The sequence below is a fragment of the Heptranchias perlo genome, chromosome 9, assembly GCF_035084215.1.
Source record: "Heptranchias perlo isolate sHepPer1 chromosome 9, sHepPer1.hap1, whole genome shotgun sequence".
Lineage (NCBI taxonomy): Eukaryota > Metazoa > Chordata > Chondrichthyes > Hexanchiformes > Hexanchidae > Heptranchias > Heptranchias perlo.
Window position 1 is genome coordinate 18718830 of NC_090333.1, and position 19058 is coordinate 18737887.

The 19058-nt window shown below is 41.6% G+C and overlaps 1 protein-coding gene across 1 annotated transcript in view; it reads left to right on the top strand.

Moving 5' to 3' along the window:
* Positions 1-250: 250 nt before the first annotated feature.
* The window catches only part of LOC137324966 (very-long-chain enoyl-CoA reductase-like), a 63022-nt gene continuing 44214 nt past the window's right edge, over positions 251-19058 (top strand). Inside the window, exon 1 of the mRNA XM_067989659.1 lies at positions 251-708. Coding sequence (XP_067845760.1) covers positions 685-708 — 24 coding nt within the window. The 5' untranslated portion in view covers positions 251-684. The remainder of the gene's footprint in view (positions 709-19058) is intronic.

Below are 19058 nucleotides of genomic sequence, written 5' to 3' on the forward strand. Positions count from 1 at the left end.
ACACACTGTGAGGATTTAAAAATATATATTTCCCGCTATATGCTGGACTGCCTCACCTGTAGTTACAGAACTCAAGACTTTCTGTTTGAGAATCAAGTGTCCAATTTGGATAAAGGGCTAGCGTTACCTTTCAATCGGTATTTATGTTATTAACATGAACTGAACACACTCTGCAGACCAAAACAGAAAGCGCTGGAGATGCCAGTATCTGCAGTATTGTTACTTTTTCCTCACATTTGTACTGCAGGATTGCTGGTGCCCATGGTACAGAGCCCGAGCATCAATCACCACCTTCAAGAGACGAAGGGGTAAACATGGAAAATAAATTGACCTCCTGCATTCAAACCTAGCTGGTGTCCTAACTAACCGACGGAACCAAGAACCAGTTACAACTTTCCCTGCTGTGGAGTAATGGGAATTGAAGACTGCTAAATTCTCGTCAAGTCAGTGAGACGTGGATGTGAGCGATGCTCCCATTCTTGGCCATAAGTCACATTTCGTTCTTAGCTCCACCCTGTATATAGAGTTTCCCGGATCCCAAAGGGGAGATGGATGAGGATCCGTCCAGTGCTAGTGCCCGCTCTGGTTCCTGCTTTGCTGAGCGATCAGCGAGCGGAGAGCATCGGAGCTACTCCTGAGATCACACGGGAAACGAGCGCCTAGCGCCCGGGAACTCCTGCAACGATGAGTCGGGCGACCTTCTTCGAGGTAACAAATAAAAGGGATCGGAAATCGGTGCAAGTTGTGAAAATAGTGGCGTTTTCTTGCACGGTAATATTGAAAGAGACCTGTGTACAGGGAACACGGGGGCACTATATCCATGTAAGGGTCTGTTGCTGTGGAGTCTGTTTTTATACTATGGCTAAAAGTAGTATATGGTAGTAGGCTACGCTGTATATCTTGGTGTCCCACGTACTGCCAGACGTGAATTGTAATTACTTGCTGTTATATTGCATTATTTCGTGGTGCAAAAAGAAAACAAGTGAGCAACAGCACTTTATTTGTGCGTGGAGGTGTCAGTATTACTACTGTTCACTTAGAGAACGCAGTTGCTCGGCTTGTAATAACATACAAGTAATTTCAATATTAGTCTTACAAAAATACTCCCACGTTTAGATCAGTTTAATGAACTCACCTGTTCTTCCACACTTAAAAATCCTGCACTCCACTGAAAAATCTTGCATTATGGGGTGTGGGTTTTGAAATTGGATGATAGTCTAAGTAATGTGTTCGCGGAAAATATAGATATTAATATAAAGGGAGTTACTAAGCTTGTGAATCAATCAAAGGATTCTGACAATATTGGAATTGGGGAGAGTGAAGTAGGACTGGTGTGTAAATGTTAGCAAATCCTCCAGGATTGAATTACAGCCGTTAACTCCCGTTCCAGCATCCCAGACTTTATACAATATATACTATTGATTACAGCTGTTAACTCCCTCTGCTGTCTTGGTACTTTACACAATATAGCAGTACTGAGGGAGTGCTGCATTGTTGGAGGTGCGTCTTTCGGATCAAACCTTAAACTGAGGCCCAGTCTGCCCAATCAGATGGATCTATAAGATCCCAGGCACTATTTAAACGAAGAGCAGGGGAGTTCTCCCCAGTGTCCTGGCCAATATTTATCCCGCAACCAACACCGCTAAAAAAAACCAGATTGTCTGGTCATTACCACATTGCTGTTTGTGGACCTCACTGTGTGAGATTGGCTGCCACTTTTCCCACATTACAAGTGACTACACTTCAAGAATGCTTCACTGGCTGTAAAGCACTTTGGGACAGCCCGAGGTCGTGAAAAGTGCTATATAAATGCAAGTCTTTCAAGCCATTACTTCCAGCAGTTAACTCCCTCTGGAGTCCTGTTATTTTACACAATATATACTGTTCATTACAGCCAATAACTTCCCCTGGAGTCCTGGTATTTTATACAATATACACTATTAATTCCAGCCATTAACTCCCCTGCAGTCCTGGTACTTTATACAATATACACTACTAATTCCAGCCATTAACTCACCCTGCAGTCCTGGTACTTTATACAATAAACACTATTAATTCCAGCCATTAACTCCCCTGCGGTCTTGATACTTTATACAATGTATACTATTAATTACAGCTGTTAACTCCCCCTGCGGTCTTGATACTTTATACAATATACACTATTAATTACAGCTGTTAACTCCCCCTGCAGTCCTGGTACTCCATACAATATACACTATTAATTCCAGCCATTAACTCACCCTGCAGTCCTGGTACTCCATACAATATACACTATTAATTCCAGCCATTAACTCACCCTGCAGTCCTGGTACTTTATACAATAAACACTATTAATTCCAGCCATTAACTCCCCTGCGGTCTTGATACTTTATACAATGTATACTATTAATTACAGCTGTTAACTCCCCCTGCGGTCTTGATACTTTATACAATATACACTACTAATTCCAGCCATTAACTCACCCTGCAGTCCTGGTACTCCATACAATATACACTATTAATTCCAGCCATTAACTCTCTCTGCAGTCCTGGTATCTTATACAATATATTATGAGTTACGTGATATGGATGCAAACTGCATTTATCAGATGAACAAGATAATTGTGAGTGTGCTGCTGCTTAGATGGAGTATTGTGAGGACACATTGTGAAGTACCACACTGCCATTCACAATAAGGTTTAATAACTAGAGTGACAGCATGGAGGAGTATAATATCCCATGACTATTGGGAAGGTAGATTATATATAGAATGATCGGTAGATGGAATGAGTCACAGGATGCTGATGTGGACAGTAACTCCACAGCTGGCACAGAAGATGTCATGAAGCTCCAAAGTGCCCTCTGAACCTTCATGTAGAAATGCTGCTGTTTCCTCACTTTGTTGTGTTTTTTCATTTTATATAAAGTGTACTCAGTTAGTTCTTAAAAAAAATCTACTGAACAGCCATAAAGGAATAAAAAAACGCAAATACTGGAAATCAGAAAAAGTGATAAATATAAATAAAAATGGAAAGTGCTGCAAATATACAGTAATTGGGTTTGTAAGCATCTAAAAAGAGGCAAGGCAGGTCAAGGCTTTGGCAATAGACACTTTGTTTGTGCTGAAGAAGGGTCTCTAACTCACAATGTTAGTCTACCTTTTCTTTTTGCAGATGTTGACAAACCCAAGGTGTGTTTCCAGCATTTTCTGTTTTTATTTAAACGCTTAACTGTATTTGGAAATGTTTGATGTGAAGAATAACAGCCTCACGTGATCGATCTATCACATAACATCACTAGGATAAGAATCTCCCTGGGCACTATGTGTTAACAACATCACAAATGAGTTTCTGAATATTTCCTTTGCTCTGTGTTTCTATTGAAATCATAAATCAGAAAAAATCTTCACAAAATTATTTACAATGTCACTGCACATAGTGACAAGAGCAATCCCTACACCAATATGTTTTTCAGTGAGTTACTGAGGAATAACTATGCATTATGAGGCATTTTCATTTGGCGGATTATTGTTCATTGGGGAACAATGGATACTCAGGAGTGAGTAGTAGGGATTCGATTGAGAATTCAGAGGATGTTATAAAGTTTGACAGTGAAACTCACGAGATTTAGAACAGACATCTGAGCAAGAGTGATATTACTACCTTGAAATCACACCCATGTGTCTGTTATTGTCATGCAGTACATACAGTTTATGGAGGTGACTTTATTCTATATTTGGGCAGTTTATCCTCAAGCTCAATCTATAGTTGAGTGCTAGGAAGTAAGGAACATTCAAGCACCATGCAGTGATTTTCAGTTAACCATGATTTACTGAACATACAAAAAAGAGCAGGAAAAGAGCAGCTGGTCCATCAAGGCTGTTCCATCCCGACGTGGTGCAACCTAGATGTACCATTAACTGCCCTTCCCCCGCAGTCACGCAGTCTTCTGGGAGAGGCAAAAAACACAGAGAAAAAAACGTAGGCCAATTTAGGAAGAGATACTGTGAAATTCCTTGTTACTTATTATCCATCCCAGGGTTTTAAAGGAAGTAGGTGAGCACATTGCAGATGCCCTAACTATAATCTTTCAAAGTTCTCTAGATTCAGGAACTGTCCCTCTGGATTGGAAAATTGCACATGTCACTCCACTTTTTAAGAAAGGAGAAAGAGGGAAACCAGGGAATTATAGACCAGTTAGCCTAACATCTGTTGTGGGGAAAATGCTGGAGTCTATAATTAAGGATAGGGTGACTGAACACCTCGAGAATTTTCAGTTAATCAGAGAGAGCCAGCATGGATTTGTGAAAGGTAGGTGGTGCCTGACAAACCTGATTGAATTTTTTGAAGAGGTGACTAAAGTAGTGGACAGGGGAATGTCAATGGATGTTATTTATATGGACTTCCAGAAGGCATTTGATAAGGTCCCACATAAGAGACTGTTAGCTAAGATAGAAGCTCATGGGATCGAGGGAAAAGTACGGACTTGGTTAGGAAGTTGGCTGAGCGAAAGGCGACAGAGAGTAGGGATAATGAGTAGGTACTCACATTGGCAGGATGTGACTAGTGGAGTCCCGCAGGGACCTGTCTTGGGGCCTCAATTATTCACAATATTTATTAACGACTTAGATGAAGGCATAGAAAGTCTCATATCTAAGTTTGCCGATGACATAAAGATTGGTGGTATTGTAAGCAGTGTAGATGAAAACATAAAATTACAAAGCGATATTGATAGATTAGGTGAATGGACAAAACTGTGGCAAATGGAATTCAATGTAGGCAAATGTGAGGTCATCCACTTTGGATCAAAAAAGGATAGAACAGGATACTTTCTAAATGGTAAAAAGTTAAAAACAGTGGATGTCCAAAGGGACTTAGGGTTCAGGTACATAGATCATTGAAGTGTCATGAACAGGTGCAGAAAATAATCAAGAAGGCTAATGGAATGCTGGCCTTTATACCTAGAGGACTGGAGTACAAGGGGGCAGAAGTTATGCTGCAGCTATACAAAACCCTGGTTAGACCGCACCTGGAGTACTGTGAGCAGTTCTGGGCAACGCACCTTCGGAAGGACATATTGGCCTTGGAGGGAGTGCAGCGTAGGTTTACTAGAATGATATCCGGACTTCAAGGGTTAAGTTACGAGGAGAGATTACACAAATTGGGGTTGTATTCTCTAGAGTTTCGAAGGTTAAGGAGTGATCTGATCGAAGTTTATAAGATATTAAGGGGAACGGATAGGGTGGATGGAGAGAAACTATTTCCGCTGGTTGGGGATTCTAGGAGTAGGGGGAACAGTCTAAAAATTAGAGCCAGGCCTTTCAGGAGCAAGATTAGAAAACATTTCTACACACAAAGGGTGATAGAAGTTTGGAACTCTCTTCTGCAAATGGCAATTGATACTAGCTCAATTGCTAAATTTAGCTTTTCGGCAATCAAAGGTATTAAGGGATATGGGCCAAAGGCGGGTATATGGAGTTAGATCACACATCAGCCATGATCTTATCAAATGGCGGAGCAGGCACGAGGTTGCTGAATGGCCTACTCCTGTTCCTATGTTCCTATTTTCCCCCACCCCAAAGACATACAAACAAGCTCTGAGGGACCATGGTGACTGGTACCAATAGTTGCAGTTAGCCCGCCTACCTTCTATAACCTGAGATGTCTTTCACACAGCAGCTGATCCAGCTCCCTTTTGAAGGCCTGTAGCAAATCCATACTCATCACACATACTGGCAACCTGTTCCAGAGGTCAATGGTTCTGTGAAAAGAAGTATTTCATGGCACCTAACCTGTCTATGCTTTCATTACTTGTATTGTTGCCCCCCTTAGTTCTCCTCTTCCTATCTAGCTCAAATCACCTTGCTACTTTGACAGAATATAATCCTATAAAGACAACAATCATTTTCCCTCCAAGTCAATGCTTTTCTAGACTAAAAAGACCCAGTTCTCTAAGCCTGATAAACAAGAATCCTTAAACTGGATATCAATTGAGTAGCCCTCCTGAACCTTTATCAGGCCTCAATATACCCTGCTATGTGAGGGGACCAAAGCTGGATACAGTATTCTAGATTTGGCCAAGCCAAGGCCTTGCACAAGGTAAGATTGTATTTCTAGTTTTATACTTATTTGTCATAGCTGTACATCCTAACTCCTTATTCACTTACGCAACAGCCTTGAGACACTGGTCATGGTCCAGGCTCATCCAAAATTCTATTGCCCGTATCCTAACTCGCACCAAGTCCCGTTCTCCCATCACCCCTGTGCTCGCTGACCTACATTGGCTCCCAGTCTGGGAATGCCTTGATTTTAAAATTCTCATCCTTGTTTTCAAATCCCTCCATGGCCTTACCCCTCCCTATTTCTGTAACCTCCTCCAGCCCTACATCCCTCTCAAATCTCTGCACTCCTCCAATTCTTGCCGCTTGCGCATTCCCGATTTTAATTGCTCCACCATTGACGGCTGTACCTTCAGCTGCCTAGGCCCTAAGCTCTGGAATTCCCTCCTTAAACCTTCCTCTTGCTCTCTCTCCTCCTTTAAGATGCTCCTTAAAACCTACCTCTTTGACCAAGCTTTTGGTCACCTGCGCTAATATCTCATGTGGCTCAGTGTCAAGTTTTGTTTGATAATCGCTCCCTTGAAGCGCCTTGGGACGTTTTACGACCTTAAAGGCGCTATATAAATGCAAGTTGTTGTTGAAGTACAACCCCAAAGCATACATTACAGGAAATCTGTTGTGGTTGGTGTCAGTAGAATTTTTTCATGTTTTTCCTGCAGTGAGAGCAACCACCAAGATCAATTTCTGGCTTTTATTTGTATATATTATACATATATATATATAATTGTTGCAATTAAAACTCTAATGTACTCTCATAACCATTGCCACGTTTAATATTACTGACGTTAATGTACTGCAGATTGTTCAGCTTGCCACAATTTATAATTGTCAGCCGCTAGTGAATCAATATTAAAACATTTTATTGGAACAAAATGCTTACTTGTAGGCATCTGGATTGAAATCTTTTATATTGTCATTAATAGTCCTGTCAATGTGCTGCAGTCACACAATAGCATAAATCTATCGTTTAGATCAGTGTTCCACTTCTTTCTGGCAGATTTCTCCCCATTCTCCTTTTTCCACCAATTTTTCTCCCCTCCTATCCTGAATACTTTAACTCCTTGCTGGGGTACAATTTCAGGGACGCCGATTGCCCTCGGGTACCTTGCCCAAGGGGTGATTATTCTTGCACGAGTCTAGACAGTGAGTATTAATGGCTCATTTGATCACAGGGAGCTTTGCACCGAAGCAGAATCCTGTCCTCGACTGATGTGCACACTTACATTTCCAACAGTGATCGTGAGGAGGAAGCCTGGAAATGTTTCCCTCTCCTTAGTCCAAGGTAGTGAGGACAATTGTAGCATGCACATCACCACCATGGCTGAGATCAGATAACACAGCACAGAACAGGGATCAAATCCCGGTCTGTATAGTTCAGCTACTAGCTGAGCTGTCAAACGTATTTAGTGTTTGATATTTTCAAATGGGCACCTCTGGTGGCCCAGTAGGTAAGTGCACCACATAGTGTGGCACTGTACCATTCAGACCAGGCAGGTCTCAGGCTTTCATGCTGATCTGTGCTGATCTGAAAGTCAAAGTGCTACAACTAGCCTCAGGTGGGTTAGGGAAGGGGGATAAAATCAGCCAGGGTTCCTGCTCTTGATTGCTTTCCAGTGATTGCTGCTGAAAAGTGCACACGTGGATGTTGGGTGAAGACAGGATTGGGCTGGATTGGACCATGACGCCCCACAATTTAGTAGCTTCCTGACACTCACTGCCCAGGCTCATCCTTGAAGAGTAGCCATTTGGGCAAAGTACCGGAGGGACGTTGGCACATACCCCGGCAAGAAACACTGGGCAGTACGTTCCAAGATCATGCAGCAATGGTGGGTCCTCAGATGCAGTGGGAAGCTTATTAACAAATCGTGGGTGCAGTGCACCCGTCATTTTCCGATTAACTTCCCATTGTATGGGAAGCTCCGCCAGTGGAACAGGTAGATGGAAAGTTCTGCCCAATGTTTTCAGGGAGCACATTGATAAAAGCAAAACAAAGTGAGCTCATGGCAAATTATAGCCAATGTTAAATATCCCCTTACGTACCCAAACATAGAAGAGTTTAAACATCCCACACAGAATGATTAACTTGTTTGTGTGCATAATGTATGATTGATGAGTCGAAGGGGGATGCAAGTAAACCACGTGACTCCGAACTCCTTATTTGTGAGTGCTAAAGATGAATGAGCTGTGACCCAATGTCATGAGTGGTTAACTGTTATCCAGTGCTGTCTTGTCATGTATTCTGTTTATATACCACATGCATTCCTAGATTTGTAAAATAATAGTTCCAACAATAGCACTTGGTCCTTTAACCATTGGTTAGCTGGAAACACTAATGAAGTCTGACACAAGCTATATAAAAGTACATATTAAGATAAGCTTCTCTTCCAACTAAAGTTGCAGCACCTTCACTGGGAAGAGGGTGTCATTACATGGTAACAAGTTCACAGAGGCTGTTTCCATTTTAAATGTGGACATAGAAATTTCTAATGGAGAAAGTTGACAGGAAGTGCATGCAGTCATATTTTTAATCTATTATATAGATATACTGCAACAGAAATAAGTCAACAAATACAGAAATCTGATGACCTCAGGGGTTCCTTGGAATCCCATCATGGACCTCAGGGGTTCCCTGAAATCCCCTCATGGATCCTCCAGGATCTGGGGAGCCCTGTTTGAAGCCCAGTCCCACAGTTAGGGTTCTAACTCTTGGAACTTTCTGTAACAGAAACTGGTCATGCTGAAAGAATCTACTGACGCAGCTTTCACTGCGCTGGGTGGCAGTTTATTCTATAAGTCAATAACCAGACATGGATCTATAATAAGCAAAAGGTACTTTCAAATTCAGCAGTAAGTGCTTTCTCAATCATCTCTGTTACAGTGGGCTACACCTCAGATCTTCTCTACCAAGATCACTTCTCTTTTATAATCAAATTGCTTTTAGAACCCTATCATATATACAAAAAAGCCCTGCTTGGCAACAGCCTTACAGACAAAGTCACTTCTGATTCACGATAAATTTTTAATGACTAAAAACCATACTGATACTATGCGATATTATCTCCGTTAGACCATGATGGCCAGTTGAACCAATTAAAGTGTTGACACTTTTTTTTATGTAGCACCCCTCACCTACATGTTGTAATGATTTGAGATTACTTTTGAATAAATTGGAGTGGAAAATGCAGGATTGCTTTTTCAGCGCCTTCCTCGTTAGCAACATTAGGAATAGGAGTAGGCCATTCAGCCCCTCGAGCCTGTCCCTCCATTCAATTAGATCATGGCTGATCTGCACCTCAACTCCATTCACCTGCCTTTGCTCCATATCCCTTGATACCCTTTCCTAACAAAAATCTATCGATTTCAGTCTTGAAAACTCCAATTGTCCCAGCATCCACAGCCTTTTTCAGGGAGAGAGTTCCATTATTAATTTATTGTTGCTATTTAACTGCCTGTAGTAATGAATTTACTGTTCGCTTTTATAGTGAAATTTTGCACAATTTAGTAATTAATAACTAACGTATTGTACTAACAATATTTAGCAATATTTACCTAATGCTACACCAAGCACTGATAATGTGATGTTTGTCAGGCCAAAATTGTGAGTGCATACCTTTACATACTGATTTTCTTTACCTATTTGGTGCTATGTTAAAAATATTCAACAAACTATGCACATCCAGCAATAGCAATAAAATATTTAGTGTGAATCTTCAAATCAAATGTTACTTTATCTATTCAAAGGCTGTACCTTTATAAAACACTGGATAGGCCTCGGCTGGAGTATTGTGTTCAATTCTGGGCACCACACTTTAGGAAGGATGTCAAGGCCTGGGAGAGGGTGCAGAAGAGATTTACTAGAATGGTACCAGGAATGAGAGACTTCAGTTATGTGGAGAGATTGGAGAAGCTGGGGTTGTTCTCCTTCGAGCAGAGAATGTTAAGGGGAGATTTGATAGGCGTGTTTAAAATCATGAAAGGTTTTGATAGAGTAAATAAGGAGAAACTGTTTCCAGTGGCAGAAAGGTCGGTAACCAGAGGACACATATTTAAGGTGATTGGCAAAAGAGCCAGAGATGACATGAGGAAGCATTTTTTTACCCAGAGAGTTGTTATGATCTGGAATGCACTGCCTGAAAGGGTGGTGGAAGCAAATTCAATAGTAGCTTTCAAAAGGGAATTGGATAAATACTTGAAAGGAAAACATTTACAGGACTATGGGGAAAGAGCAGGGGAGTGGGATTAATTGGATAGCTCTTTCAAAGAGCCGGCACAGGCACGATGGGCCAAATGGCCTCCTTCTGTGCTGTAACATACTACGATACAATTGAAAAAGGCTGATAAACGGTAGCCATACCAAATCAAAAATATTTTAAAATGAGATTATAAAATGAAACTTCACATGAAAGGGAATGTATAATTGTCAAACATAAATACTGTGAAATATAGTGAGGGTGTTCAGTGGTGATTACTGCATGGAATACCATGTGCAATGGAGTGAGGAAGTGCTTCATAACTCAGGTGATTTATAATAGGCATGCTGCTCTGTACTTCAGTTACCTGCTGCGTATTTTTCTATAGCATTAACTGGTTCAAAGAACCATCACATGTTCTCGCTGCTACAGCTGACCGCAACTGGGGTGGTACAATTAACGTCAACAACAACTTCCATTTATATAGGGCTTTTAATGTAGTGCAATGTCCCAAGGCACTTCACAGAAGCGATTATCAAACAAAATTTGATACTGAGTCACACAAGATATTAGGACAGGTGACCAAAAGCTTGGTCAAAGAGGTAAGTTTTAAGGAGTGTCTTAAGGGAGGAGAGAGAGGTGGAGAGGTGGAGAGGTTTAGGGAGGGATTTCCAGAGCTTAGGGCCTAGGCAGCTGAAGGTACGGCCGCGAATTGTGGGACGAAGGAAATCGGGGATGCACAAGAGGCCAGAATTGGAGGAGCGCAGAGATCTCAGAGAGTTGTAGGGCTGGAGGAGGTTGCAGAGATAGGGAGGGGCGAGGCCGTGGTGGGATCATCACACTGAATAGATGTTTTTATAGTTGGTCACACTGCCAGTTGAAACATTTCAGTTTGAGGTTCAATGACAGCTCTTATACTGTATGAATGTATAAATTGTTAACCATACACAGCAATCAACAAAACTTGGAAGAGCTGACGAACAGCTTCAGAAGGCTGACACAGCCCCCCAAAAGCTGATAACTCAACAAAACAACGTACAACTGAAAAATACTCCTGAATAAAGTCTCTGACCAAGACCACTGCTTCAAGGCAACTTAATAAGTTAAATTTCTTTTTATTACCTCAGATTTCAGGACCTTTATTGGTGTTTTGGGATCACATTCTGCAATTAAGCCTGTTTTTCTTTGAAAACTGACAGCCAGTGGCCTCATGTATGACAGATAAAAAATGCAGTGGATGTGACCTTGTCACGACTTAAGCTGCAGCTGTCCCCAATATTCCGTCAGTTGTAGTAGAGTGAAAAAATAAAGTACACATAAGTAAATGTTTGCAACCGATTGAGAAATTTTTGAAGCAGGAAGCGAGCTTCAATTTGCAACTAATATTTCCTAGAGAGATTTGGGGGGCATGCCCCCTGGAAATTTTGATTTTTGTCATTTGTTGGTACATTTTCCAGCATTTTGAAGTGCATTGTGATTTTTTTCCTTGTCTGCGTTTTCTGTTCTTTTTGTTTTGCTTTCTCGTTACTATATACATTTCTAACTTTTTGTCCTGCTGTTGAAATTCAGCCCAAAGATGCATCTTTGCCACCTTCCACATACGTCTGCTTGCCTAGCCCCATTGTTTTGACCCACGAGCAATGCTGTAAGACTTGAACTAATTACATTACAAAGCGTAATACAATCCAAAATGATTGTTTCTAAAATGAAACAAATAAACACCCAAAATAAAATGTGCTGCATGATGTTAAGAGGAAAATGCCATTAAGCAAAGTATATTCTGTAATCATTAAGTTAATTTGTGGATTGACTAAGTTTGGAATTTTAAAAAACCCAGGAGAATTTATACACCGTGTTATTAACATTTTAATAAGACTGAGGGCCACATTCACTAATCTTTCATCTTTCCCTACCTTGGGTAAAAAAAATGTTCATTTGTTTACATTGACATTTGTGTCTGGGTGGAGGTGAAGAATGATTACAGAGTGAGATTCAACAGGTCTGTGTGCAATATACCTCGTGCCAGTTGAAAGGAACAGATCTTAGTGAAGCAAGGATAAAAGACCAGTATAACATGTGAAGACAAACTACAGTATCGGGAACCTTACTATTATTTCTTGTATTAACACTGATTAAAGTTAGGCCAGTGGTACTGACAATGAACTAAGGCACGCATAGTAAGCTGAGAAATAAAAAGCTATAGGCCCAAGCCTGGTCCTAAGATTTTGATTGTTCAGTGCAAGTTCCATTTCTGGGAGGGCCCTAACCTGTTAGTGGCTCAGACACCTTTGAACTTCCTGACACTTTAATGTGGGGCAGTGCTCACTCCTTGCAGAATATTGGGCACAATGTGGAATAGCACCTTTCCCCCTCTCCCCATCATCTGTTAATTCATCCATCCCAATTCTCAGTTTAGTTCTCCTTACTCTGCCCTATTTTTAGCCTCTATTTGACTTCCCTATCTCCCCATGGCTCTTTATCACTTTCACTATCCTCCATCCCCCGGTTAATCCTCTCTGGCTGGATCTTCTCTTTCCTTCCCCCAACTGATTTAATCTTGTCTTTTAACCATACTCTTGTTTCTCACTTTTGCTCCTTTTTTGAGCCCTGTGCCTTTTGTTCATACTTGCCAATTACATAGTGGCTCCTCAAACTGACTTTCGTTCCATATAGTTTTTAAAATTTGTATCATGTGCGGTCATATTATGAACTTTTTGGAGTGAGAATCAGAGCCAGAAACGATGGCCTTGATTTAAATCCCTCTGCACTGTCGGAGGTGCTGACTTTTGGATGAGAGGTAAAACCGAGGCCCCGTCTGTCCCTTCAGGTGGATGTAAAAGAACCCATGGCACTATTCGAAGAAGAGCAGGAGAGTTCTCCTGGTGTCCTGGCCAACATTTGTCCCTCAACCAATATCACTAAAACAGATTATTTGGTCATTAATCTCATTGCTGTTTGTGGGATCTTGCTGTGCGCAATTTGACTGCTGCATTTCCCTATGTTGCAACAGTGACTACATTTCAAAAAGTACTTCATTGGCAGTAAAGCGCTTTGGGACTTTGAGATTGAGAAAAGCACTGTATAAATGCAAGTTCTTTCTTTCTTAGGCATGTCTTGACTTGTCTTTGTCACTCCTACAAATGGGCTTCTCCAGCATGACCTGGCTAATTCTGACGATGGCTGATGCCTGTGTATTTCCAGCAGTTTCTGTCCTTATTTCACATCTCCAGGATTCATGGTTTGCTTTTTTACCGAGAAAATGCATTAATCTGATCTGACTTTTACTTTATGCTCTGTAACATTTCATTAGGCTGCTCAATTCTGGTTGTTTCCTGCAGTTATTGCAGAGCAGTATGTCACTGCTGCAAGATACTCTCAGGGGGAGGGAATGAAAATCAATGGCAGTTGTTATTATGTGATTGATGAAGTAATCTGATTTAAGTAAGTACCGTGCAGCTGACTTGCTTTAGCTTTTCCTGGAGATGTAAATTGCACAGCCTCACAGGACAATAATGTCCTTGTTAAAATTGCTGTCAGAATCTGCCTCATTTCAGCGGATTCAATTCTATTTTTACTGCTCTGTCAGCAGTCGGCTCCACCTGCTAACTTAATGATAGAGAAGAAAAAAAGATACTTGCCCAGCCGATTTTAATCCAGTGCCAGCAGGTACTAGAGAACTGCTTAAACAGTCAGCACAGAGCATGGCTGACAGCAGTTAACAGTGAGGGGAAGGGGATGGTCAATCGAGGCACCCTTTTATAGGGGGTGTAACTCAGCCATCAGTTGTATGGCACTGAATTTCAAGATGCAGTGTTGCTGTGGTACAAAGTCTTATAAATCACTATACACAAAAGAGGAAGCAGTGATACAGTCAGTGGCACATTTACATCATTGCATCCAATTAGCTGTAATAAAACAAAGGTTAAAAATGCAAAGTAATTATCGTGAGAATCTGCTGTAGCAGCTACACTGTCTCCTGCACTGTAGCCAAAAAGTTCCAGGATCTGAACCTGCCTGAAGACAACTCAAAATGGTGACCCTGCCCCTTTAAATCAATACTGAGCTCTGTTTAATTAGAATGATGTACTTGTAATATGGTGTACCTTTTGAATGAAAGGGATGACACTATGGGGGGGTCGTAGACGAATATATTTGTCAGCTGCACCACTTCTAGACCTGGGTATGTTTTCATCTCAATAATTGATCAGGACTAACTTCAGAATCTGGGCTTTCAATCAGTTAGAAGAAACAGCCTTTAAAGCCTGTTTTCAGCTAATGAAAACCCTTTTACTAAAAAAAATTGCCATGTATCCAAAACAGATGATGGAAGCAGGTAGTCAGAGGAATAAAGATAATTGGGAATTTTTTAAGTTTTAAAAAAACACAATAAAAATTGGAATTGAATATATTGAGCAAAGGGGGCAAAATATTTTTACATGTCTTTATTTTTATTTTAAAATAAAGAAAAAGAACAAACTTGCATTTATATAGCGCCTTTCATGGCCTTAGGACCTCCCAAAGCACTTTACAGCCAGTGAACTTCTTTTGAAGTGTAGTCACTGTTGTATGTAAGAAACACAGCAGCCAATTTGCACACAGCAAGGTCACACAAACAGCAATGTGATAAAAAAACAGATTATCTGGTCATTAAGTGTTGGCCAGGACACTGGGGAGAACTCCCCTGCTCTTCTTCGAAATAGTGGCATGGGATCGTTCATGTCCACCCGAGAGGACAGGCTTTAACCTCTCATCCAAAAGATAGCACCTCCAACAGTGCAGCACTCCCTCAGTACGACATTGGAGTGTCAGCCTAGATTTTGTGCTCAAGTCTCTGGGGTGGGACTTGAACCCACAACCTTCTGTGGGATACCACTGAGCCACGGCTAAAATAAGGAAGAACAGTAGACTAAGAAGGACCAAAATTGAATGGTGGGGTGAACAGATGGGAAATGATTACATTTTTAATTCTTTTGACTTAGTTTATTAGTTTTATTACTGTAATATTGTTGTTTTTTCAATCACAGTGCATCAGCCCTGGAGATATGAATTTCTTTAAATCTCCCAACGGAGAGTCTAAGAGTTATTGTGGAAATGGAGTATACCATAGAGTAAGGCTAGGATATACGATATGTAAACAAAATGAGCAGCTGTGATGGGGGATGGGGTAGTAGCACGAAAGACCACTGCAGTTGTTTTAAAAGGTCATCATTAATGATTCTGGTGGTCACTGCATTCACTTGCTCTGCTAGTGCACTTGCTCTGCTAGTCCATCACCGGCATCTCCACATTAGTGCAATTCCAATACTTGTGTGTGTGTGTTGGCCCCTTAAGTCTGCATTGGATTTGTCTGATGTAAACCCATGGTTTAATGTACTACATTTAGAAAAATTACTGTTCTCAATAAAATCAATGGCGCTGTATTATTCAGCATGTTTCACCGATCAGTGCATCATTGCATCAGATGCTCACAGCACCAGTGAGAACAATGCTTTGGCATCAATAAGAAGGAAGTAATGGAATTTGATGAGTAAGAGCAGTCATTGGGGAGGAATAGAACAAGCAATCAAAACTGTACAGGCAGTGTAGGTATTCCAAACCAAAGTGCAGCAATAATCCTTCAGTAAGCACTTTCAACTCCGGAGGGACAGAGGGAGGCCCAGCTCATTGAGGCTAATATTTCTTCCAGGCCAAAGTGTAAATTCAGCATTGTGCTCCAGCCAAACAGTTCAATGATCCTATGGCGATTATTTTAATACTCTGAGAAAGGTGGAGCTATCGTACAAATGCTTAACACACTCATATCAAATTCCTCTTTCTGTTACTTCAGCCGAGCAGTTAGCCTGCTTATTTTAAATGGGATAACCCTCCATTGAAATAGTGGAGAGAAGAAGTTGATGTCAGCGTGTTAAAGTGCTCAATACTGGCGACAGTGATTTCTACTTTTGTATCTCTATGGTGGAGCAACCTCCTCTGCCCCTTTGTAACATGTTCAGATTGACACACACTGACCCCTTCACAGCATATTCCGTCAGAACAGATGATATAGGGATGGTGAATTCTCGCTATGAGTTCTCTCACTTGTCCTCCATAACTTTGGCAAAACAGCTGTGAGAAACGGCAGAAAAACAGCGTAAACTGTGTTTGCGTCGTATTTCTGGGGTTTCCGCTGCTCCTCCGCCAAAGTTACAACTCTCGCAGAAATTCACCCCGGTTGTTCCCAAGGGACTGCGCATAGAATGCGCAGCACAGAAACAGGCCATTCGGCCCAACTGGTCTATGCCGGTGTTTATGCTCCACACGAGCCTCCTCCCACCACTCTTCATCTAACCCTATCAGCATACCCTTCTATTCCTTTCTCCCTCATGTACTTATTTAGCTTCCCCTTAAATGCATCTATGCTATTCGCCTCAACTACTCCTTGTGGTAGTGAATTCCACATTCTAACCACTCTCTTTGGGTAAAGACATTTCTCCTGAATTCCCTATTGGATTTATTAGTGACTACCTTATATTTATGGCCCTTAGTTTTGATCTCCCCCCACAAGTAGAAACATCTTCTCTACATCCATCCTATCAAATCCTTTCATAATTTTAAAGACCTCGAGCAGGTCGCCCCTCAGCCTTCTCTTTTCTAGAGAAAAGAGCCCCAGCCTGTTCCATCTTTCCTAACAGCTTTCCCTTTGTGCAAGATTGCCCCACTCATTTTGCATCAGTGATGAGGAAAGACGGGAGGAAATTGGGGGCTCTTTGGACTTGGAAAGGGGAGGGAGGGGGAGAGAAGAACCTCATAGAAGTGTTCAAGATAATCAGAGGTATAGAACAGATAAATCTGGAACACTACTTCAAGGTTGACCGTAACAGTGGGACAGGTTCAAACTGGCAAACAGTGAATTTAGGACAGATGCCAGGCAGTACTTGTTATACACAGCATTATAAAATGGTGATGAGCTGGGCATCTCACAATTATTTGCTCATTTTTTTGGTTGAAAAGCCGCACATTTTTTTATAGACGGGTCGGTAACCACTGATTTAAGGTGATTGGCAAAAGAACCGGAGGCGACATGAGGAAACATTTTTTTAGGCAGCGAGTTGTTATGACCTGGAATGCGCTGCCTGAAAGGGCGGTGGAAGCAGATTCACTAGTAACTTTGAAAAGGGAATTGGATAAATACTTGAAGGGAAAAAAATTGCAGGGCTTTGAGGAAAGAGCAGGGGAATGGGACTAATTGGATAGCTCTTTCCAAGAGCCAGCACAGGCACGATGGGCCAAGTGGCCTCCTTCTGTGCTGTAACATATTATGTTGTAGGCTTATCTCCATTCTTCACACTTGTACCCGATCTCTGTGTCATTAAATCTTCAGTTGGACTTTTAGCACATATTGGCTGGGATTTTCCGCTTCTGCTTCTGCACCAGGCCATGATTTTCCTGTACATTAAAATGAATGGGGAGACTGGTAGGCTGGTGAGCTCACAGTGGAAAACCCCAGCCAGCATTTATCATTATTTTGGTACATTATAGTCTCTAAAGCTGTTTCTCTAACCCAAGCTTCATGGGCTGTACTGGTGCGTATGATTTCAGAACCCACGTAAATTCAAACAGAACCGACCATGTGGGCCTCAAGGGCTGGATTACCAAGCATCAGGAGCGGCAAATGGTCCTCCTAAGGCTGCAGTTTGGATACCCTGCTGCCCTAATGTATCATTTTACATGGTTTATCTTCTGATGGGAATTGATATTTGTGAGGAAAGTGTCCCGGTATCAAGAAGTGCCAAGGAAGAGCTGTTACTCTGCACTGTTTATTTTTGGAATGATTTAATTGCCTCTAGGAGTCACAGATGACTGGTGGTACAGAAGGGTTTTTAATTGGCGTTACTGTAATCACGCTCGCTGTGTATCACGGTTTCTCAGTTGGCACAAGGCAGGGCTTCCAACCTCACGATAAACAAACCCTTCATCCTTCTTACCATGTGGGATCGAGAGATCAATTGCCATTCGGAAAGTAGCAAATCAACAACTCAGAATTTTTAATCTTGGCCAACAGCCCAAAACCCACCCCATCCCAATTGAGTGGCAAGGTATCACTCCGAAATTCTGATATCCCAGGGAGCCCCTTAAATGGCATGAATGTCTGTCCTTTTATGCAAATGACTTTAAGAAAGAAAGACTTGCATTTATAAAAACACCTTTCATGACCTCTGGATGTCCCAAATCACTTTACAGCCAATTAAGTATGTTTGAAGTGTAGTCACTGTTGTAATATAGGAAACCTAGCAGCATGTGATAATGATCTGATAAATCTGTTAATATTGGCCAGGATACCAGAGAGAACTCCCCCACTCTTCATCAAGATAGTGCCAAGGGATCTTTTACATCCACCTGGGTGGTTCAACAGGGCCTCAGTTTAACATCTTATCTGAAGGACAGCATCTCTGACAGTGCAGCACTCCCTCAGTGTTGCACTGGAATGTCAATCTCAATTTTGTGTTCAAGACTCTGGAGTGGGACTTGAACACACAACCTGCTGATTCAGAGGCAAGAGTGCTACCCACTGAGCCACAACTGACACCTGAAGATTTGAGACAGATGGAAGTCTCCTGCTGCACTTCCAGCGGTGCAGCTGGAATTTCTAGGCTTATAATTCCAAACGGCAAAGTGGATCTGGAATTCCAGTAATCAAAGGGGGAAAAGAGCTGCCGACCACCTAGAAAAAAGATTCCACTGTATGGACTTTTAGAAAAATTCCAGAAAATTCCACTAGATTAATTTAAATG